At 44.2% G+C, this 20,071-nt stretch overlaps 2 protein-coding genes across 2 annotated transcripts in view; both read right to left on the reverse strand.

Annotated features, from left to right (window-relative positions):
• CDHR5 (cadherin related family member 5) overlaps positions 1 to 13,157 on the reverse strand; it is an 18,628-nt gene extending 5,471 nt beyond the window's left edge. The window contains exons 1-13 of the mRNA XM_009283703.2: positions 13,076 to 13,157; positions 12,674 to 12,852; positions 11,708 to 11,758; positions 11,265 to 11,357; positions 11,041 to 11,139; positions 9,583 to 9,693; positions 9,044 to 9,220; positions 8,545 to 8,635; positions 6,699 to 6,796; positions 5,687 to 5,893; positions 4,485 to 4,601; positions 3,499 to 3,571; positions 853 to 1,001 (exon numbers count right to left, since the gene is read on the reverse strand). Coding sequence (XP_009281978.1) covers positions 853 to 1,001; positions 3,499 to 3,571; positions 4,485 to 4,601; positions 5,687 to 5,893; positions 6,699 to 6,796; positions 8,545 to 8,635; positions 9,044 to 9,220; positions 9,583 to 9,693; positions 11,041 to 11,139; positions 11,265 to 11,357; positions 11,708 to 11,758; positions 12,674 to 12,852; positions 13,076 to 13,154 — 1,524 coding nt within the window. The 5' untranslated portion in view covers positions 13,155 to 13,157. The remainder of the gene's footprint in view (positions 1 to 852; positions 1,002 to 3,498; positions 3,572 to 4,484; positions 4,602 to 5,686; positions 5,894 to 6,698; positions 6,797 to 8,544; positions 8,636 to 9,043; positions 9,221 to 9,582; positions 9,694 to 11,040; positions 11,140 to 11,264; positions 11,358 to 11,707; positions 11,759 to 12,673; positions 12,853 to 13,075) is intronic.
• A 2,369-nt stretch (positions 13,158 to 15,526) lies between these two features.
• LOC103902638 (glucagon family neuropeptides) lies at positions 15,527 to 19,636 on the reverse strand. The gene is made up of 5 exons (XM_009283719.1): positions 19,546 to 19,636; positions 18,342 to 18,446; positions 17,951 to 18,055; positions 16,690 to 16,791; positions 15,527 to 15,638 (listed from the first exon to the last, which is right to left on the reverse strand). The coding sequence occupies exons 1-5, from the start codon at positions 19,632 to 19,634 to the stop codon at positions 15,527 to 15,529; spliced, it is 513 nt and encodes a 170-aa protein (XP_009281994.1). The 5' UTR covers positions 19,635 to 19,636.
• Between the last annotated feature and the right edge of the window lie 435 nt (positions 19,637 to 20,071).

Consider the following 20,071-nt stretch of genomic DNA (forward strand, 5'->3'; position numbering starts at 1 on the left):
GGGGGGGTGGGGGGTGAGGGGGAAGGGGTGGCTGAAGTGACTGAACTCCCGCTCAGTAAAGCTTCAGCTTGTTTTGCAGTTAGACCTATTTGAAGCCTGGGAAAGATACAGTTCCCTAGAACAGCTATTTTTTATTGACTCAATTTCTGGATTTTTTCAGATAAGCATAGGCATGTTTTCCAGGAGGGCTGAGCACAGCAATGTATACCGATTTGTACCTATCTATTTGAGGTATTACTCTGGAGTGGGATTTACCTCACTCAGGATGAAGGACTGTTGTTATTCACCTGAGCTATGTGCTCTGGACTCGTGTTGTAGTCGGTGGAGTCTAGGCTCCTCACAGTCCCATCCTAAGGCAGAGACCAACATCTGGTCAGATGAATTACACCCTAAACTTCAAAGCAAGCAGACTGCCCGTGTTAATAGCTCAAGTGCAGACAACTGTCTAAGCTCAGGCTTTCAGATGGGATGTGAAGGGACCTTTCTCTCCATTGACTGTAGAGGGAGGATGAACAGCGGTTTATACGCAGACACCTGTTTTTCAGATACCACCTCTGATATGTGTCACATTCATCCTAGATTTTGTGCTCATTGGAGCTGTGGTACTCTCCTTACTGTGTCTGCTCATCATCTCCCACATGGCTCCAGCCTCAGGGGGCAGAAAAGAACAACAGCAAGCAACACCAAAGCAATGCTACCTTTGCAAACATTGTCTCAGGAGTGATTCATCACCTTCACACAAACGTGTAATATTTGGACAGCCCATCCATACTTTAAAACCTCCTCAGATCCCACTTTCTAAGTCTAAGAAGTTCTTAAAGTGAGTCAGGTACAAACAAGGCACACACTTACCTTTTCCCTTATCAGGTATTTGACTGTTTTTCCATACCATTTATATATCATCACTCCAAGGAAGACTAAGGCAATTAATAGCAGTGCTGCTAATGTACCACCTAAGATAGCCATATCCTGAGCAGTGTATATCTTAGAGGAGGTTACAGCTACAAGAAAAACAAACCAGTGTTACAAAGCCTAAAAATGGCAGCTAGCTTTTTTAACACAACACTTCATTGTGGGAGAAGCTCCCACCAATTTTTGAAGAGCAAAGAGGCATCCTGTGCAGCAGACTGTGACAGTGGTAGATTTAATGTCACAGAAGACCATTTGTTTGCTGTCATGAAAACAGAGGGGGTTTTTTTAAGGTGACCACTCACAGAATATTTTAACTTCCAATAAGTTACATGAAGTGGAAATAGCATCCATTTACAGGACAATGACTTTTCCCCCATGATTTAACTAAGCTAACATATACGTGGCTGTATTAGGCAAGCAGATGTTACATGGAGTAAAGCTAGGTAGATCTTGTACTTCCCCACTTCACCCATTTACACCAGCATGCAAAAATGAAGATGTTTGTGCATATGTATGTGAAAATGCAAAGCTTCCTTTAATCTGGAACGTCACCTCTGATACTGATGAGCACATTAAAATAGGAAATAAAAAAGCATAATAGGAAATAGAAAAAGCATTAGAAGGTCCCCAGGACAGGAAACCCTTTCCTGCCCTTTTTGTAGCTGTAGCAATATACACCAGCCTTCTCAGGAGCAGCTTATGCTTTCAGCCACCGGTCAGTGTAAGCACATTTGTATGGAGATCAACATTAAGTGGAAAGACAGTAACTTCCTCAGGGTTAATCAGCTTTGCTTGTTGTTGTCAGTAGGATTCTTTATTATTAATTTTTCCAGCTTCATTTTGTAGTGTAAATTAGTCTCTTTAAAGTTTAATGATTAATGAAACACAGTTTTGTTCTCCTGCTGACATGTTTATGACAATGGACTTTGAGTATTCCCTCCGCATTTGATTGCACCCTCAGTTTATCATTAATATGCTGGTGAGGGTTTAGGACAGCAGTGAATTTTTGCTTCTTAATCATGTCTCCTAGGGAGCCACAGCCCACAGAGCTCATGTGAAACTCCACCACCCTTAACTCCTGTGCTGTGCAGCACGCAGTGCCTCTGTGAAAGCTAGCTCAGCTTGGTGGAATGACTCACCTTGAGATCTGTGTGAGCTGGCTCCGGCACTGGTGTCTCAGAAACCAGAGGCCAATGTACAGTTACCACTTCCCAGAAGGACAGTATATTAAAAACGACTCTAGTTTCTCCCTGGATATTGGAACGCTCAGTAAAGCACTCTCCAACCCATTGCATGCACATTCCTTAACACCACCTCTTAGAGCTGAGGGTTAAATATCCTACAGATTGGCCAGGCAAATGGTAATCTCAGCTCTGTTTAGGCTATTCTGGGGTGCTGGCTATAGTATAGAATAAAGCACAATTCCGCTCATAGGCTCTGAGCCATTCAGTATAATTTCAATCTACTTTTTTGCATAGTCACCAGCATCATTATTTTCTGGGTTTAAATAGCAAGGGCAACATTTAAAAGTTGCATAGAAGTGTTGGTACATCTGTTTGGAGTGTTTGCAGCTCTGTGTACTGACACCTGAACTAGCGTTCTGCTGAGCTGGACTGTGCCCTTCAATTGGGTTTAGGTAGCTTTTATGCAGCCAGTGTTTTTAGCTGTGAAGTGACACTATGTTTAGGGAATCCAAATTTACGCCCAGGAGCCCCCTTTTTTTTTTTCCTCCAGAAATCCACGATGGTCATGGTTCAGAGGGTGAAGTAATGGAAGAGCCCAACTGGGAACTTCAATCACATGTAGAAACCAATGGAGTCTGGGCATTATCTGCCTATCCTGATGTGAAAATGCATGATATTGGTTCATCTTAATCCAAAGCATAAGAAGCTTCATAAGCTTCCAATCTAACTGATTTATAAGATCTATTTAAGAGCCATTTCTAAGAAGTCTGGAAGTGTAAGCTATTTTTACGTCAACAAAGCCAAATGATAGCTGGAGGGTTATGTATGTAGCCTCATGTCTATCTTATTTCTCATGGGTCATTTCTCCTGGTAAGACCTTAAAATCTTGGAGTATAAGAACTTGACCTGAGTAGAAAATGCTTTGGCTCATGAGGAAGCCTGACTTTGTGGGGGTGTGCCAACTTCTGTTTGCTCTGTGTAAGACAGGAAATAACATTGCAGTTTTCTCTATTTTTGGCTAAAAAGGAGCAATGATATACCAAGGAGTCATGGCAACCCTCCTTTGCCATGATAAGACACCCTAGGTTATTTCTGACCCACAAAACAGCATGAAGCAACCCCATGTTTAGCTTTGGAATAACAGGAAAAGACACCACAATACACAGCACTACTTAAAGTCTCAGGAGGCTGTTTGAGGCAGGCAGTGACCACATCATAAGGATGTTGTTTGAGTGTTTTCTCTCTTATAGCCACCATAGAACCTCCTGTAGGTATGCGGTTGGACTCAGCCCAGGTCCACAGACTTCAGTGGGTGACCTGTCATTGCCAGTTTGCCCACAGAAGCGGAAAAGACTCCCCAGTCATCTCCACAAAGCAGAAAACAAAGAGACACCCAGCCTACCTGGGGCACAGACGACCTCCACCACGATTACAGTGCTCGCCTCCTGCAGGCTCACTATATCTTTTCCAACAGCCTATGTGAACATGGGAAAGAGATAGCTTAGGGATTTCCTAGATCTCCAGCTCACTGTCAAGGTATGTGGTGGGCCCTTTGTGGACAAAGTACCTTGTCCATAACCTCACCACATCCTCACAATAGCCCTGCATTGTAGCTGGACAGTCTGGTCACAGAGGAAGAAGAGCTCTGAAGATTCCCAAGTGCATTGTTTGTGTACAGCTTTGCAGTACAGTGCTGTACACAGAAAATGAGGCAGTGCAGGGCAGGCAGCAGTATGTGTTGGCACCTCTCTCTGCCCTGCCTGTGTAGGTAAAACAATGCTACAGTCAAGCTGGCTCAGATAGCTCCATAGGGCATGGCATTGTGCTAGGCAAGTCTTAGGGAGCCAGTTGTCACTGGCAGGCAGATGGACAAAGTGAACATCTAGCTTCCTAGAAAGTCGGAAGTTATTAAGTGCTTCCTTTGACCTGAGCAAAAAAAGTACTGGATTTACCAAAGGATTTCCAAGTTTGGGGCTGTAGCCATTAGAGCTGGGGTATATGCCAGCAATCATACCCTACCCATACCTACACATCAACCTCCTACCCAATTGCTCAACCTCCTTTTTTTGTTAATCAGAATCAGAGTGTGGGAGGGGGGGCTCCTAAAATCTCCCCAGTTGACTTTTTGCTTGTCTCCAATGATATTTTCCACAGGATTGGAGAAACAATTTTACAGCTAGCACCAGATATAGCCTGTATCTCACAGAGTAAATTTGCTACCACTTCATCTCCCTCCATCCCTGTATATTTATGATGCAAGTGGTTGGGGCAAGGACTGTCCTTTCATTATATCCCTTACCTAATGGAATTCCACCCTTGGTGCTTCTCTACTAGAAATTACCCCTCCCTTCCACAACCCTGGCAAGATAATGAAGAAAGTTGCCCTACCTCGATGGTTACAGTTACCCGTGACTCCAGCACCACGTTTGTCAGGATGAGTCCATCTTTGGTTGCGATGAAATCGGTGCTGTTTTTTATGTAGTACTCAATGTTTGGGTTGACTTTCTGAGGAGCCAGAAAAGTGAATGATCAAATCACACTGTGCTTTGCATGCATCTTTGTAACAACCCATTGGCAGGACTTGTTAAATACGCCTGAAGTGTGAGCAGGTGTATAAATAAATCTGGACTGAGGAGGTGAGAAAGATTGAACTCAAGTGTGTTCACCCTGTTGCTCAGAGTTCAAGAATGTATCCTTTTTAGGATAAGATGAACATTTAGGATACATTTCTAAACACTTTTGTGTTGCCTCCAAAAAAATCCCAAGTCTTACCTAGCTTGTGTTGGTATCTTTAGTATTTGCCCAAGCAAAACACATCTATGCAAGGGACCTTGTAAATTTGATCAGTTCTGCCTTCAGTACCATGCCAAAGGGGGATATACATGGAGAGTAATACTTGTGCTGAGGTCTGCACAATTTTTTTCCTTCATGTGCTGTTATTCCTCTACTAGGTCCCCAGTCTTGTTACGGAAATAAAATTAGCACTTTTTTCTTTATTTAACAGGGAGGGATGGGAATGGCTGGTCAGTAAATCTCTTCCCCTTTCCTTCTCCCAGTACGTTGTCCAAGAATGGCTCTCTCACAATGAGCCTTTACAGGGAGAAAGTTAACAATTTCCAGCCCAGGACTGCAGGTCTTTGCTAGTCTGCTGTCTTTGGACTGGCTCCTCTTCCCAGGCCAGTCCACAAATAGCTCTCCTTGACCTGGCAGAGAGAGGACACCTCCGCCTGGGATCCTGCCACCTCGAACTCTACAAGGAAACACTTCACCCAGCCCTAATTCAGATCTGGACTCGTTCACAGTATTTGCTAACCCTGGACTTTACTCAGCATGCTGTTTTGCAGTGGATCAGCTCACCTACATAGATCTGGGTGGGACTGGCTTTTGGAAGAGAGGAGTCCAGAAGCTTCTCCACATAACATCACACCATAAGCGGTTCTGATCTATGTGGAATTTCCAGGGAAATATACTACAGAACACTAGAGAAAAACATGTGTTTGCCTCTCCCCACCTCCCCTTCCTCATGTTTTCTGATCCTGCTTTAAGCCTGAAGCAGTGAGAAAGAATACAGTGCATTTTCAGTTTCTTACGTTAGGGAAATCATCATCCGCTGCTGTTATCATCAGGGGGCTTGAACGATCACCAGCTTGGAAGACAAAGCTTCTCGGGGCTTGGCCAACACATACTGTCCCATTGTAGATCCTGCTCTCAAAGTACGGTGCATGATTACTTTTATTGATGACCTTAATCTCTACGCTGGCTATGGAGTATTTCTGTATGTTGTTGACCTGGGTGGCCTGGGGGAGGGAGGAGAGAGAGAGAGAGAGAGAGATGCTAGCCTTTTCCTATTAGTGATGAGACATAAAAGGATAGGCTTGATCTGAAGCCCTTTGCAACCCATGGGGTTCTCTCCATCATTTTCAGTGAGCTTTGAGCCAGGCCTGTCACAGGTGGCCTTATGGTTTGGAGTCCTTGTGTTTTAGCTTGCTTCGGCTGTTCGCCCTCCACACAGTCTTGGTCTAGTCCCAAAGTCTAGATATGACCCTCCATAAGGGCCGCACCTGGACAAATTGCCATGGTCCAGTACAAAGCAGTGAGATTCCAGCACCAGCAGGCAGAATCTGCTCATCTTCCTGAGGGTTTGGGTCAGTTCATTTACTGCCTGAGAGTCCACATCTTCCTGGGTATGTATATGCAGGGAGTGCTTTTCAACTCCCTCCTTTCCTCTTGAGCTCTAGCCAAAAGAGGAGCTTGTCTCTAGGGTTGAGTTACATTAACTACTGTAACACAAGCTCCAGTCATGCCTAAAGAAAGCCTTCCAGTTATGCTTCTCCATACTTTCAACTCAGCAGGATGTCCCCATTCAGTTAATTTGCTTTGATGTTGCAACCCACACATAAGGGAAAATGCCTCTTAACTTCTGCAAGAGCTTTGCATGTAAGTTGGTATAAGACACTGGTCAAATACTAGGCCCTTCCAAAAGAAAGGGTGTAACTGAGTTAGCTTTAAGTATTAATGTAATTGACTCCTGTCACATCAAGACTGCTTCTTCCCAGAAAGTCAGCTATGCTGGGTTGTTGTCTGCAATGTCATCAGACTTACCATGACTTGCAATAGGTACGAGTCTGGGGAAGTTGCTAATTTGTTCATAGTTAGATTCCCTGTGTCTGCATCCACTGAGAATACTTTGTCTGTATCCCCTAAAGAAAATGGAAAGACTATTCAATCACCAGATACCTTCATAAAGTGACCTGGAGCTCATTGACTCATTTTTTCACATCTTAGAGACAATACCCCCAGGGCATAATGCTGTTTTCCTTGCCTGCCTGGCTGCTCCAAGGGCTGGGAGTGCTGGCCAGGGATTCAGAGGGCCTCAACAGACAAAAAGCATTGAGATGATGTGTGTGAACCCGACTAGATGAGGTAGGACAGCAAAGCTTTGCATTTCCAGCACCTAGGCCCAGATACAGCCAGCATAAATTCTGCTAAATGCCTAGAGCCTAGAGACACTGGTGCAATTTGAGGACTGAAGGTCTCCAGTTCCTTAACTCAAACCCAAACCCTAACTGAACCCAAACTGTACTTCAGGAGAGATGAGGGAAGGATTATTCCCATTTTAAAGGCAAGATCTACAAAGAATAGTAGACAAAATTGTCTCGAATAGCTCTAGGCATTTAAAGGGAAGACATCTCTACCTGACCTTGTTACCTATATTGTGAAGAGAAAATGGCATCTCAGAGCATGATTTATCCAACTTAGTGTGAACATTGGCCTCAACGTGAGCTGCATTCTGCTCTGGAAATGCCTATATCTCTCTACTGACTACAAAAGGAACCTAGACACAGAAACCTTCTTGTATTGATGTAGGGGTAGAAATCAGCTTCCTACATCTCTAATCTGTATTTGAATCATAAAAACATCTATGTTGGATATATGTTAAAAAATAAGCAAAATTTTTCATTCTCTTCCTCACTCTGAGACACTGTGGGCTGTATTTAGACAAGGACCCCCCCAGTCTGGGGTTCCCTGTTGACTGTGGGGTAGGGAGGCCACACTACATCCAAAATGCCAGTGGAATTTAAGGTTCTTTAATGTATTTATTATAAGGAGGATCATAGAATCATAGAATAGTTTGGGTTGGAAGGGACCTTTAAAGGTCATCTAGTCCAACCGCCCTGCCATGGGCAGGGACATCTTCAACTAGATCAGGTTGCTCAGAGCCTCGTCCAACCTGACCTGGAATGTTTCCAGGGATGGAGCATCCACAGATGTGTTGCCATGTGGCATAGGTAAAGGGAGATGAACAAGTGGTTGCTCCACCTGACCAATATGATCTACTTTTGCCTTGATAGTTATTCAAAACCCCACTATTGTTTTAAAAAAAAAAAAAAAGAAAAAAAATTGAAAAGAAAAAAAGAAATCCTTTGAATGAAATAAATGTCCCCGTCAATGATTGGGCAATCAGTTGACTGTATTCAAGTAATCTTTGTGAAATCAAGACTAAAACAGGGCAGATTAGACAGTGGCAATGCGCTGGGGAATAAAAACATAATTCTTGGCAATGAATGAAAATTATGCTGATGATGTGGGAATTTTAGGTTCACCTCAAAGACTGAATGAAAGTGGTGTGACCAGACTGACAAAATCAAGTCTAAAAGCTTAAAGATAAAACGTCTCACCTCCCAAAAAAACAAAGTCCTTTTGAAACAGATTTCATGGAGATTGGATTGTGGGACTGTAATTCTCTTTTTCTTCCTCTCTGTACAGTCTGTTTCTTCTACTTAATCCACAATGTTCTGTGGATCTAGTTATGTTTCTGTGGCAGAAACAGAGGGACAAATCCCCAGGCCCTCAAGTCTCAAGTGCCGTGGAGGGTATCTCCTCTTGGCAGGTAATGTAGGGGACATATGAGCAATGCAGTTTGTGGAAGGTGACAACTTCTACTCACCACCAACAATACTGTACACGATTTTTTCATTTAAAGTGTAGTCAGGATCAATAGCATAGATAGGCCCCGGCTCTAGGATGAGTGGTTCCGTCTGCAATAACAAGGCAAAGCATTACATACCACACTACAGCACCAAATTAACATTTGCAGCATTCTCCCATCCCAGCATGGCTCTGGTGGTTTTGTCTGGGCAGAATGGCATTTATTGCTGGGAAATGGCTGTAGCAGGGCAGAGATGAGACAGCCTAGAGCAAAGGGTTTTCCAGCTCTCGCCTATCTTGTGATGTGCTGCAGGAACAAGGACAAGCAGTGCTGCTTGGGGTGAGGAAGCCTCCACTTTCCAGGATGATGAAGGCTCCCTGTCATGCTGAATCATCTGCATTTATGTCTGGAGATCAGCACGAGCTCATGGAAATTATTAGGCACTACCCACTGGGAATAGCATCTGGATATTGTTTGAGAATAGCATCAAGGATACTGTTTCATCATTCCTGCTTACCGACATCTCGGAGATATTGACCCTCCCAGTATAGGGACTGCTGATGCAAATGCTCTTGTCCGTGTTAATGAAGGTACAGGGTAGGAACCAAGGTGATTTGGTGTCAGCATCTTCAATAAATATGTTTATTGTTGCGGTAGCTGTGTTGGTGGTGTCGGTGCTACCCACAGGCTTGTCCTGTACCCAAAGGCAAAGCATACTCGTGAGATGCAAGTTTTATTGCCAAAAGAAGAACCCATCTGTAAAAGCCAGTGGCCCAGCGTATTTTAGCTGTTGTAACTCCACTCTGCCTAAGGCTTAGCAGTTTATGTGAGATTAGCTAAAGCAGTGAATTATCTCATTCGGCTGACAAAGGTGGACTGAATGCAAGGCTGGACACTGTCACTGTGTAATTATGGAGGGTGGAGGGCTGCTCCAAATTCACCGCTCCCAGTATCCACCCTCCCTCCTGCCATCCCAGAGATCTCCCATTCAGACTTACCCTTCAGTTAAGAGAGACTGGAGCAAACAAGGCATTTTGTTCCTTCTAAAGAACTTACCCTTGCATACAAGACCAATGTTGTCGAATTAAATTTCTCATAGTCCAATGTTTTTTGTAAATAAATTTCTGGGTTATGAACTCCTTTTATGGCAAAATAACCATCTGTGCCCTGGGGGGGGGAAAGGAAAAACCCTACTAGCAGACTCAATCACAGACATGTTCGAAATACTGCTCATTGCTGTGTTTGTCATCCCAATCAGACCTTTAAGCCTGGGACCTGAGGCGGGGGGGCAGTGTGAGAATGCCAGATCTAGTTAATCTTTGGTATTGCACACTGGAGTTGCCTGGCTTGTCAGAAAGGTTTGTTCATGTTCCTATGAGTTTTCTTCTCCAAGATCCCCTGCTTTGCCTGCCTACCTGCTCAACAGGTATTGGATGAAATCTTTTACCTAATTTATTTCCTACACTCAAAGATCCTTGATTTTGGGTCCATGACAGCCAAGCGATCTCATGCACAAAACAGATCAGAGATGGCTCAGCCTCTGAGAGCTGGCAAGATCACTTGCCCTAGCCTAACACAGCTGAACTTTGGAAGCAACTGTAAAGATAAACTGAAGTATCACAAGTTGCATTTTACTCTATAACCTTCTGCACTTGCTTTGGTTCTCCTTTAATCTTATGTCTTGACTAGGATTCCTCTGGCTTTCTAAATCCCCCTGGATTTACACCAATGTGAGTGCAAAGTTTGGTCCCATAGCTGAAATTCAAAATCTTGTGGTTTCTGTTCACAGCCCTTAAAATCCCTGGGGTTATGGAGGTAATGGAGGCAGAATGTCAGACACTGCCTGCTCAATCTACAATGCTTTTTAAAAATGTAAATACACATTTTGTTTTTCTCTTGAATTTACTTTTTTTTTTAGTTTCTAGCCCTTGCATTCTAGGCTGGCATCAATTTAACTGTGCAAACAATTAATTTCCCATGTTATCAAGCAAACCACTTAAGAGCAAATAAACTAAAGCACTAAACTGGGACCTGAGGAAAGTGGAGTCTGCCTTTGGCTTTGTCGAAGACTCTTTGTGTGATCTTGGGCAGCTCATGTTATCTCCACTCTGCATGGACACTGTAGACAAACAGAACAATAACTCCTTCTTTCCCTATCTGACTCAACGCAATTCTGAACTCTGTGAGGTACAAAGGTCTCTCCTGATATGTTTACAGATCATCCCAACAAGACTTCCCTGGATCATATGGCTCAGAATATCCTAGATGAAAGTTTAATCTGTACAGTGTAATAAAAGTGTGAGCAGTAAAAGAATTCAATACCTGCAATATTGACTGCTCTTTCTGCTAACCAAATCAATACTTGGTTTTTGCAAAAGACATACCTCTTCCAGAAGCTGTCAGAGAACTAAATGCAATACAGTGACCTTAGCCTCAAAGCTGGAGCTCTTCTGAATTAAACACAAAGACTTCTCCAGAGCTACCATTTTTTCCCCAAAGAACAAAGATGCTCACCGCCACTATTGTTGTGAGTTCATAAAATATGGTGTCCAGGTCAGCATCACTGGCACTTAAATCTTCATGGGCTACAATGGTTGCATTCACTTTTGTATCCTGAAACAAAGTTGCTGTGGTTATTCTCTCTGTGAAATGGGCTGAAGGCTTCTCCCTGCTAACCCTTCCTTAGTCCCACAGCACTGGGTGACCCGGTGCCCTCTTCGCTTCTGTAAAATGCTTACCTCAGGAACAACTTTGGTGAGATTCGTTTGCTTAAACATTGGGCTGTTATCGTTCATGTTGAGAATGGTCACAAGAATTTCCAAAGAATCTCTCTGCAGAAACGGTAAAGCAAGAGAATCAAAGACAAAAATAAGACTGTTAGGGGCTGATCCTGAGTTGCAGAGTGACCAGAGGGGGTGGTGTAAGGAGCACAGCTGGATGGGGGCTGGATGGGGCTGGGGCTTGCAGCCAGCCCATAGTGTGTGGGGGGTTTGTAGGTTTGTTCCCACCCCCTCCCCATTTGCAGAGCCTTGGGCGCTCTCTCTTTGACTGTGAGAGGAATGTGTATGTCCGCAAAGAAAAGGACATCTCATCCCGGTCTGTGGACTAGGAAGAGCAGAGGGAAGTACGTGCTGCCCTGCAGTACCTTCTAACAGGGCTGAGTGTTTGGAAAAGCACTCACCTGCCCAGCAGTGTTCTGACAAATCAGGTACACCAGCAGCAAGGCGTCATTCTGTATGCAAAAACAAAAACCCAGCCATTGTAGAAACAAGTCAAAATGTACTAATTCTTTCTAAAGTAAATGAGATAAATACACTCATTGCTGAATCAGAAATGCTGCTGGGCTTTATCTTGTTTTCAGGCATATGTAACTTTTCCTTTCTTTCCTTTACAGACATCCATCAGTGCTGGGATCTTGTTTACGATGGAGTCAAAGCAGACCAATCTTCCAGCTTCTCTCCCTGTGATTCCTGTAACATGTCGGCAGAGCTCATCGGCCATTTTCTCGCACTTCAGGTGAATTCAAACAGAGATTTCTTTTTGAATTGAATGAAACAGAAATGTACCACTCAGCAAGTACAGTGTCACCTGCAGGGTGTTAACTCTGCTGTTCTTTGCTTAAATAAATGTGGGTTTTTACAGTAGGGGAAAGGCAGCTTAAGGATGCTTGTGGCTGTGAACAGAGTGCTCCAGGAAGGTAAAATAATTTAGCAGCAACCTAACTGAACACACTTGACCTTTTATAGTGCCTTTATGCTTCACACAAGATCACCTCACTGATCAGAGCTGTGTTTTCTACAGGCAAACAGGGATCATTTTACATGAGTCCTGGAGAGCTCTGAACACTACAGTTGTCACATTTTTGGTTTTAAAACTTCCCCTTGCTTTAATTCATACAGACTCATTGAAGGAAGGTGACAGCAGGCATTCCATGCATCTTCCTCCTCCCTATACTCTGCTTATGGAAGGGCTGACCTCCCAAGCAGTGAACTCAAACCTAACTGAAATAGGTTTATTTTTCAAAGTTATTTCCTAGATCCTTTAGAAACAGGTTATGAATCCCTGGAAGTCCAAGACCCCAGGTTGAAACTCATTGCATCCCAGCATTATCTATCTCATCCTTACAGCCTGCCAGCTAAAGGCTTACCTCATAGTCCACACTTCGGTTCAGCTGCAGCTGAGACCCCTGTATAGTGAAAAAACTGACATCGGGGGAAGTAGGATCAATCATTACAGTGAAGTCTGGTTCCACATGGATAGTGGTCACCACGTAGCCAGGAGGGTTATTTTCATAAATGCGTGGTTTGCTATTAGTGACAGAACATCCTGGAAAAACACACAAACGAGACACAAAATTGCCCAAGGACTCACATTGTGATAGAGTTGGGTGAGACATGAGACCCGAGACCCCTCCGGTTACCACTGGAGAGAAGGTCGTTGAACAAATCTGCCTCGAAGTAGGAGTGTGAACATCTCCCACCTATAATGGTGCAACCTGCTGCCGTGGGGGTTATTCCTCTGTGGTCATTGACCTCCCGCAAGAGCTTACCTTGTTGCTGTGCTGAAGCCTGTGTTATGAAGGACAGCAGAAAGAGCACAGAAGTGAGGAGCCAGTGAGAAACAGCCATGGTGAGCTGCCAGTTGTTGAAAAAATCCCTGTTTCTGATTAAGCTGATTCTCTTCTCTCCCTGTTTCTCCCAGCGCCGTCTTCTGCGTTCACTGCTTCATGAAGGTAAAAAACATTGGCTGGCTGGAGTGGATTGCTGCAATTCAACCTTTGGCTCTTTGCCTCATTGGATGACTTATTGAAAGATATTTACCAGTCACGGAACATGATAACGCATAAATTCCTGTTTCTACTTTGTTCCTGGGGTCTTTCCTGTCCTAAACTCTCTGTAGCAACAAGGATATATTTGAAGCATTTCAGAATTCAGAGCCAAGCTCCCTGAGATGAGCATGAGCATGAAGGAGGACAAGGGCTGACACTTGGGAAGCTGTCTGTATACTCCAGCCTCTCTCAGTGGGGAGGAAGTGGGCAAATTTATGTTTCTGATGTGTCAGAGATAGGGTCTGTTTTGGTCAGATCATTTCCTGGACAAAGGCATAATGATGCTACTATACCCCTTATATCTTGTTTATTTTAGCCAGGCTTTTTCTGCATGGCCCACATTCCCTTTTATAACAAGCTTTGCTCTCCAGCCCATGACTTACGGTTTCTCTCTTCAGGTTGCAGTCTGTCATGTTGTTCCTGAAAAACATATTTTTTAAAAAATATTAAAAAGCCAGCTCTCAAATGTCTTATCTTTATTTCTGGAAAAGGCAAAGGTTTCAGTGAAGACAAAGCCATCTTGGCTGCTCTTTTGTTTGGATGGTAAAGGAAGGAGCTAGGCCCTGTGTAAGTGTTTGGGTTGAGAATTATCTGTAACTGTAACTGATTACAGTTATGTTTCTGAGACAATCTTGTTATTCCCAGCCACCCTACAGTACCCTTGCAAGGTGAGCAGAGAGGATCCAGAGACAGTGACTGGGCTCAGCTGCAGCCCAGTGATTACCCAGCAACTTTGTAGGGACAATACATGTCCCCTTCTACCAGTTGCCAGCAGTGGCTCTTTGTAGGGATGCTCCCCAGATTCTCCATCCAGGCTCCAATTATTTACATCCCAGCAGCTTCCTGAAGCCTCAATAGCATGCTGTTCTGCTGTCTTGTCCTGTCTTTTTCTGAGCCTCTGTAAATTTTTCCAAGCCAAATATCATATGTCAAGGCATTTTGCCACTTGTGCAAAGAAACACCATTGTTTCCAACTTGCCCATTGTGTAGGAGGAGAAAGGGGACAGCTGCTCTCACTGCTCCTTTTAAAATCCCAATTGATTTCAGAAAGTTCTCAGATGCTGCATTTTGGCCACATGGCCATTGGTGGCTTAACAAAATACAGACTGTCAATACTCCTTCCAAAAGTCCTCCAAGAGGTCTCTTTCCTAGCAGAGATTTCCTATGCACCAAAATAAACAAATGCCAAGGTCTGTGAGAACAGCGTTTCAGCATCACAGTAAGGGAATGGGTGCTTAGATGAACATTTGAGAGGGACTAGCTTCTTTGAAGAAGTCATGTACATCATAAATGGTGAAAACTGAGGGTGCAGGATGGACTGAGCAGTTTTGCGGTAGGCACACAGGATCGCAGCTGAAGATGCCTTATTTTAGAGTGGCTCTTCAAAATCTGTTGGTTTTACAGGAAAGGTGGAGTTGCTGTTCTATCAGAGGAGGGGATCTTTCAGGCAGCGTGGTGCAGGGATAACACGTAAACCTCATTAAACAGTGGGAACAAATTCCTCCTAGTGGAGCTTTGTCTTTAGTGGCTATGAGAAAGCTGGGCCAGTAAATACAGGGGCAGAATGGAGCAGAAACAATATTTACAATGTGTATCTATGTTGCGTAGCTCTCAGTACATTTCTTTGCAATAAAATCTAGCACCTGGCTAAGTTTCTGCTAAATGGAGGCCCTGATGCTGGCCTCTCTGTACAGTTGGATTGTGAGCAGTGCTGAGTCCCAGCCATGGAAGATGTGGCCAGGGACGCTAGCTAGTCCCAATATGCCTCGTGTGGGGGAAGCCTGGTAAAATACTTCTCCCCCACCCCCTGCATTCGTAACGGTCCAACACCTAGTAATGGTACCACCCTTATTACTATTTCCCAAAGAGCAGCCAAAGCACAGGCATAGCTAACAAATCTTTATTTGACTTCAGAAGCAGGCAGCCAGATGCTAACATGAAGTGGAAGTGATGTGTTTCATTCAGGCTCCATCTACTGACACCAGTTCACGCTGACATGTATTTCACTCTTGATAATCTAAAAGATTTTATTGGATTTTGGCTGCTTTCCAGATTTTTTTTAATTTGCTGATCTCAAGAGTTTTTCCTAAGCAAATTCAATAGCTTCCTTGTTTATTTTCAAGGCTATATACATGCAAAGCCATCTCCTTGGCTGTTTCTTTCCCTTCACTTTCAGTCGAAACTGTCTATATCTTCCTTCATGTCTGCAATCAGCTGCTTAGAGATGGGGCAAATGTACTGGCTGGTAATTGCAGCAGCTTCCCTGGCATCACTGTCCAAGCGGCTGTTGGGAGGGAAAAAATGAGTGATAGTTTGTTATTCCTGGGGCACAGACTGCAGGAAGTGTGACAAGGCCACCTTGTAAAACTCAAAGATGGCTCCAAGGGGCAGATGTATGATAGAGGGACCCAGATCATGGCTGCCTGCAGCCAGGCACCCCACAAATGCACAGGCAAGCCTATCAGTGTTATCGTCCCCGTTTTTTCTAGGCATTGTGGACAAGAGGTACTAAGGGCCAGCTTATTCCTCCTAATTTTAGTGATTTAACAGTGAGATGTCTAACTGAAAGTGGTTGGTCGCTAGGAAGAGACAATGTCCAGGTGCTGGGACAGCCCATCCTGAGGTGTGTGTGTTTGAATCAATAACTGAATCAAGACAGGGTAGCAAAGGCTTTCTATTTTAACTGTTAGATCAGGTTCCTGAATGGGATGTACAATTGTTTCAATCCAGGATGACAATTCTGTGATTAGAAAAAGATATTATTTTGTTTCCCTGGGTTTTATTATTTTTAATAACTGGCTTTTATATGGCACTTGCTAGCTGTAAGTTAATGCCAGCTTTGCTTTAGGTAAGGCAAAACTGAGTGCCAGGTGGGCTTGGCATGTAGAAATAGAGATTACCGTGAATGCAGGCACGGAAATCAATTGAGATTGCACACAGCCGCATGCCACCTTGCAGTTAGACTAAAGCATTTGCTTTCCTAGCTCTGCAAACCACCCCTGGGAGTGTGGTTGCTGTCAGAGTGGCAGGAGGTACAAAACTGTGTGATGGAAGGCTGCAATTCAGCAATGACAGTCCCTGAGACAGTGCCTCACAAGCTGATGGGGAATGAGGCAGAAGTGATTTAAAATATGGACAATTTAATAACTCTTCCACCCTTCCCCTTTTTGAGGATATTTTTGAGGATATCAGCTGAGCTTTTCTGATCTGCTACATTATAGAAGACTTCTGCACTTGGGGCAAAAACTGGGCATTTACAAGCTACTAAAAGTCTTCTTTCAGCTTCAATACTGTGGTGATCAGGGCCATAGAGGTGACAAATCTGTCCCACCGACCTGGCATTTAGAAAGCTCTGGTACAACCACATAAAGCAAAGTTCCTCATGGCTGTTTTCTTCCTCTCTCCCCTGCACATCTGTGTTGACTGGGCCTGGAGAGCTGGTTTAGATAAAGAAAATTAATAATAATTTAAAAAAAAACCCAAACAAATAGTGTAACCACCACAGCTGTAAAGCAGCACTGCTGTCTGGAAGGCAGGTTCACCCCCCACCGACCTGCCTCATGGTCCATGCTCTGTTAACCTGCTGACTGTCACCATAGCTGTGCTGGAAGAAAAAGAAGTATCCTCTTCAAATCAGGCTCAGATGCTTTCTGGCTGGCAAAGGGACAGGTTTTAATATGCACTTGCACTCTGCCTCATTACCCAGTACCGGCATGTCCTTCTACCCATGGATATATACCTTTTTCCAGCATTTGGAAATTAAAAATCTACTGCATCTGCCAGGTTTCTGTTAGTGGTGCATGCCCCAGAAAATATCAAAGCACCCTGAACAGATGGGAAGGAATCAATGTGCTATGTCTCTGCCTTGAAGAAAGAACCAAGTTTGAAGGAAACCTCTCCAGGCATTGTCCCTTCGTAGCATACCAGCGGCAAGGGCAGCAGCAGTCATGAGTTGTATCACAGTGCGCCACATATTATAACTGATGATGTGCTCATATATGTGGCTTCAGTGGGAGCTTGTGGCCCCATATTTCAGCTGGATGAAAGACCCCATATTGGCCATATATATGATTATGTCTAAAGCCTGCCCAGTTTGGCAGTCAGAGCCATGGGTGGGGACTATGAAACCCAGAGGTCTTCCTCATTCCACTACAGATCCCATTTATCTACAAACATTTTCTCAGGTGCTTTATTTGAAGTAGGTAAATCACCTACAACTTTCCCCAAAAGGCTAAATCAAAATGCAAACAATCCCAGGCTGTGATCTGATGTAGAGTTTTGTGTCCTATGCATTAAGCTTGATATGCATATGCAATAATGTTGTTTTATGCTTAGAAATGGCCTCAGTGAGGAGGTTTGTGTCCTGCTCTGCCTGCTGTGACAGTCAGGGCAGGCTGATGGGATATCTCTACTATTGCACAGCAGCTCCAGGCGCAGCCTAGAGGGAGGAGACCAAGCCCCAGCCCGCTTGCCCTTGTCTCGAGTTTTCCAAACCACTGGTCATGCCACCCCCCTTTCCTGGGAGCTGAGACCTGCCTCCCTGCAGCCTGCATGGCCCAAGCTGCCTTCCCCTTCCCCAGGAAGCAGAGCTCTTACCTGCGCTTGCGGCCCATGAGATTTTGGATGAATTTCTGAACCTGAGCGTTTCCTCTCATCTTGCTGTATTCACTGGTAAACAGTCCATCTGAGTGCCTCTGGGACCTGCGTCAGGGAAAACACAGTACAATGGCTGCTCCTCTCAGCCATGTGATGTGGGACTTATCGCAAGACACAAAAATTTCTCTCTTCCCACCATCAAGGAGCCCTGTGTCCCTCCCCTTCTCCTCTTCTCTCCTCTTTCATCTTGGGCATCCTCTGGATGAGGCCAGTGCTCAGGCTGGCTCTGGAGCTGGAGACAGCTCAGCCCCATGGGCATCCCTCTCATTGCTGGGATCCCATCTCCCTCCTCCTTCCATGCCCCAGGAGGGTGGTTTTGGCTGGTCTTTACCTCTCCTTGAGGCCCACCAGGTGTTTGACTAGCTGCCGCACGTAGGCATTGCCATTCATCTTGCTGAGCTCACTGTGGAAGAGCCCATCAGCATGTCTCTCAGTCCTGGGAGGTCAGAAGATAAAAAAGGGGTGAAAAGGCATGGTTTTAAAACCAGAGAAGAACAGGCATTTAAAACTGCTCCTTCAAGGAAAGAGGATCCCAAACAAAGATGGGCAAGAATTTGTGCCAATTTGGCAAAGTTTCACAAAAAAAGGACAAATCTTAAAGGAGTTTAAAAGAAATATCTTTGTTAACCATCACACAGAGAAACTACCCACACTTGCTTCTTACTAATGTAATCACCTTACCATAAGGATATGGGAATGTGAGGTTAACACTGATTCAGCACAAAAGATTGGGACAAGAGACTGGAGAAGTAATAAATTAAACACCCAGATACACAAACCTTGAGGAACAGGTAGATAACGGTGGCAGTACCAAAGACCAGCACTCGCAGGTGACTGATTGACAAGCCATTAAAAGAAGTGCTCAAAGCCTCGGCGAGGTTCAATCAGAGCTGTTAAACTTCAAACCAGACTACCCAGTGGGTAGGATAAAAGGTCTGGGGTCCAGCTGCTGGAGAGACCGTGTGTGTGTGTGTCTATGCCAGTACAGTGCTAGGGAAGCCGGGCCAGGCACTGGCTGTGGCTGTGGAAGGGCTGCAAGGGAGTCTCAGCTCTGTCCTCTTCCAGCCTAAATCCTTTAGTCTCTCTGTGCTTTAATTGCCCCTGCACAAGTGGGAGGAGAGACAACCCTGCCAAAGTCTTACGTGCAAGATTGTGAACTGGTGAACTTACAAGATTGACTATTTTTGGTTATGTTTTCATGGGACTAGGCTATTTGAAACAGAAATTTCCACCTCTATCAGCCTGTATAAGTACCTAGTGGGAAAACAGACTCAAGAGTGTCTTCTTTACTGTAGTTTGATCTGTTTGGGGTCCTGATTTTTCTCCTGAATTAAGTCAAATCAATGTTTCCACTCTTAAGCAAGAAAAAATATTTACAACATTTGCACTCATTTAACTAAATCAATTTAGGGAAGAAAAAAAATCCAACAGCCAAGCAGCTGCAAGTTCTGGAAGGAAGATAAAAGGCTGACTTTATAGCTTTTTGAACAAAAATCCACGGAGAAAAAAGAAGCAGAGGCACAAGAAATGCTTACCTCTCCCAGGATGGAAGAGATGCTGAGAAGTGTGATAGGACAATCATGGGAATAATTAGTTGCCACAGAGCAGTCATCAGGGAAACCATGTTCTCTCCTGAATTAAAGCACAAGGTTTTATGAGCAGCAGAACAAATGACCTTGCTCTTTGTCTGGTACAGTTCACATGCCACACGGAAGACATTGCTATACAAGTAACACCACTACAACTAAATTAGGCAGGAATTCCTGCCAGCAAAGATAGTATTTATTTAAAATACAAAAGATGAACAATTCAAATCATTCATGTTGCCAGTTAATTGGAAGTTGTTTGTAGTTGTTATCCCACCACCACCACCATGCAGTCCCGGAGCATGGGTCTGAGGTTGGCTGTGTGAGATGATGTTTGTGCTGGAGTTTTGCTGTGAGTCAGTATAATATGCCTTGAACATGCAGGGAGGTATCACGTCAGTTAATCCATCAGTGGCACAACACTGTGGAATAAACCCCATGCTACTATAAGTCTCTGAGAGCTGAGCCTTCAGGG

This window comes from Aptenodytes forsteri, unplaced genomic scaffold, assembly GCF_000699145.1.
Source record: "Aptenodytes forsteri isolate BGI_AS27 unplaced genomic scaffold, ASM69914v1 Scaffold535, whole genome shotgun sequence".
NCBI classification, from domain to species: domain Eukaryota; kingdom Metazoa; phylum Chordata; class Aves; order Sphenisciformes; family Spheniscidae; genus Aptenodytes; species Aptenodytes forsteri.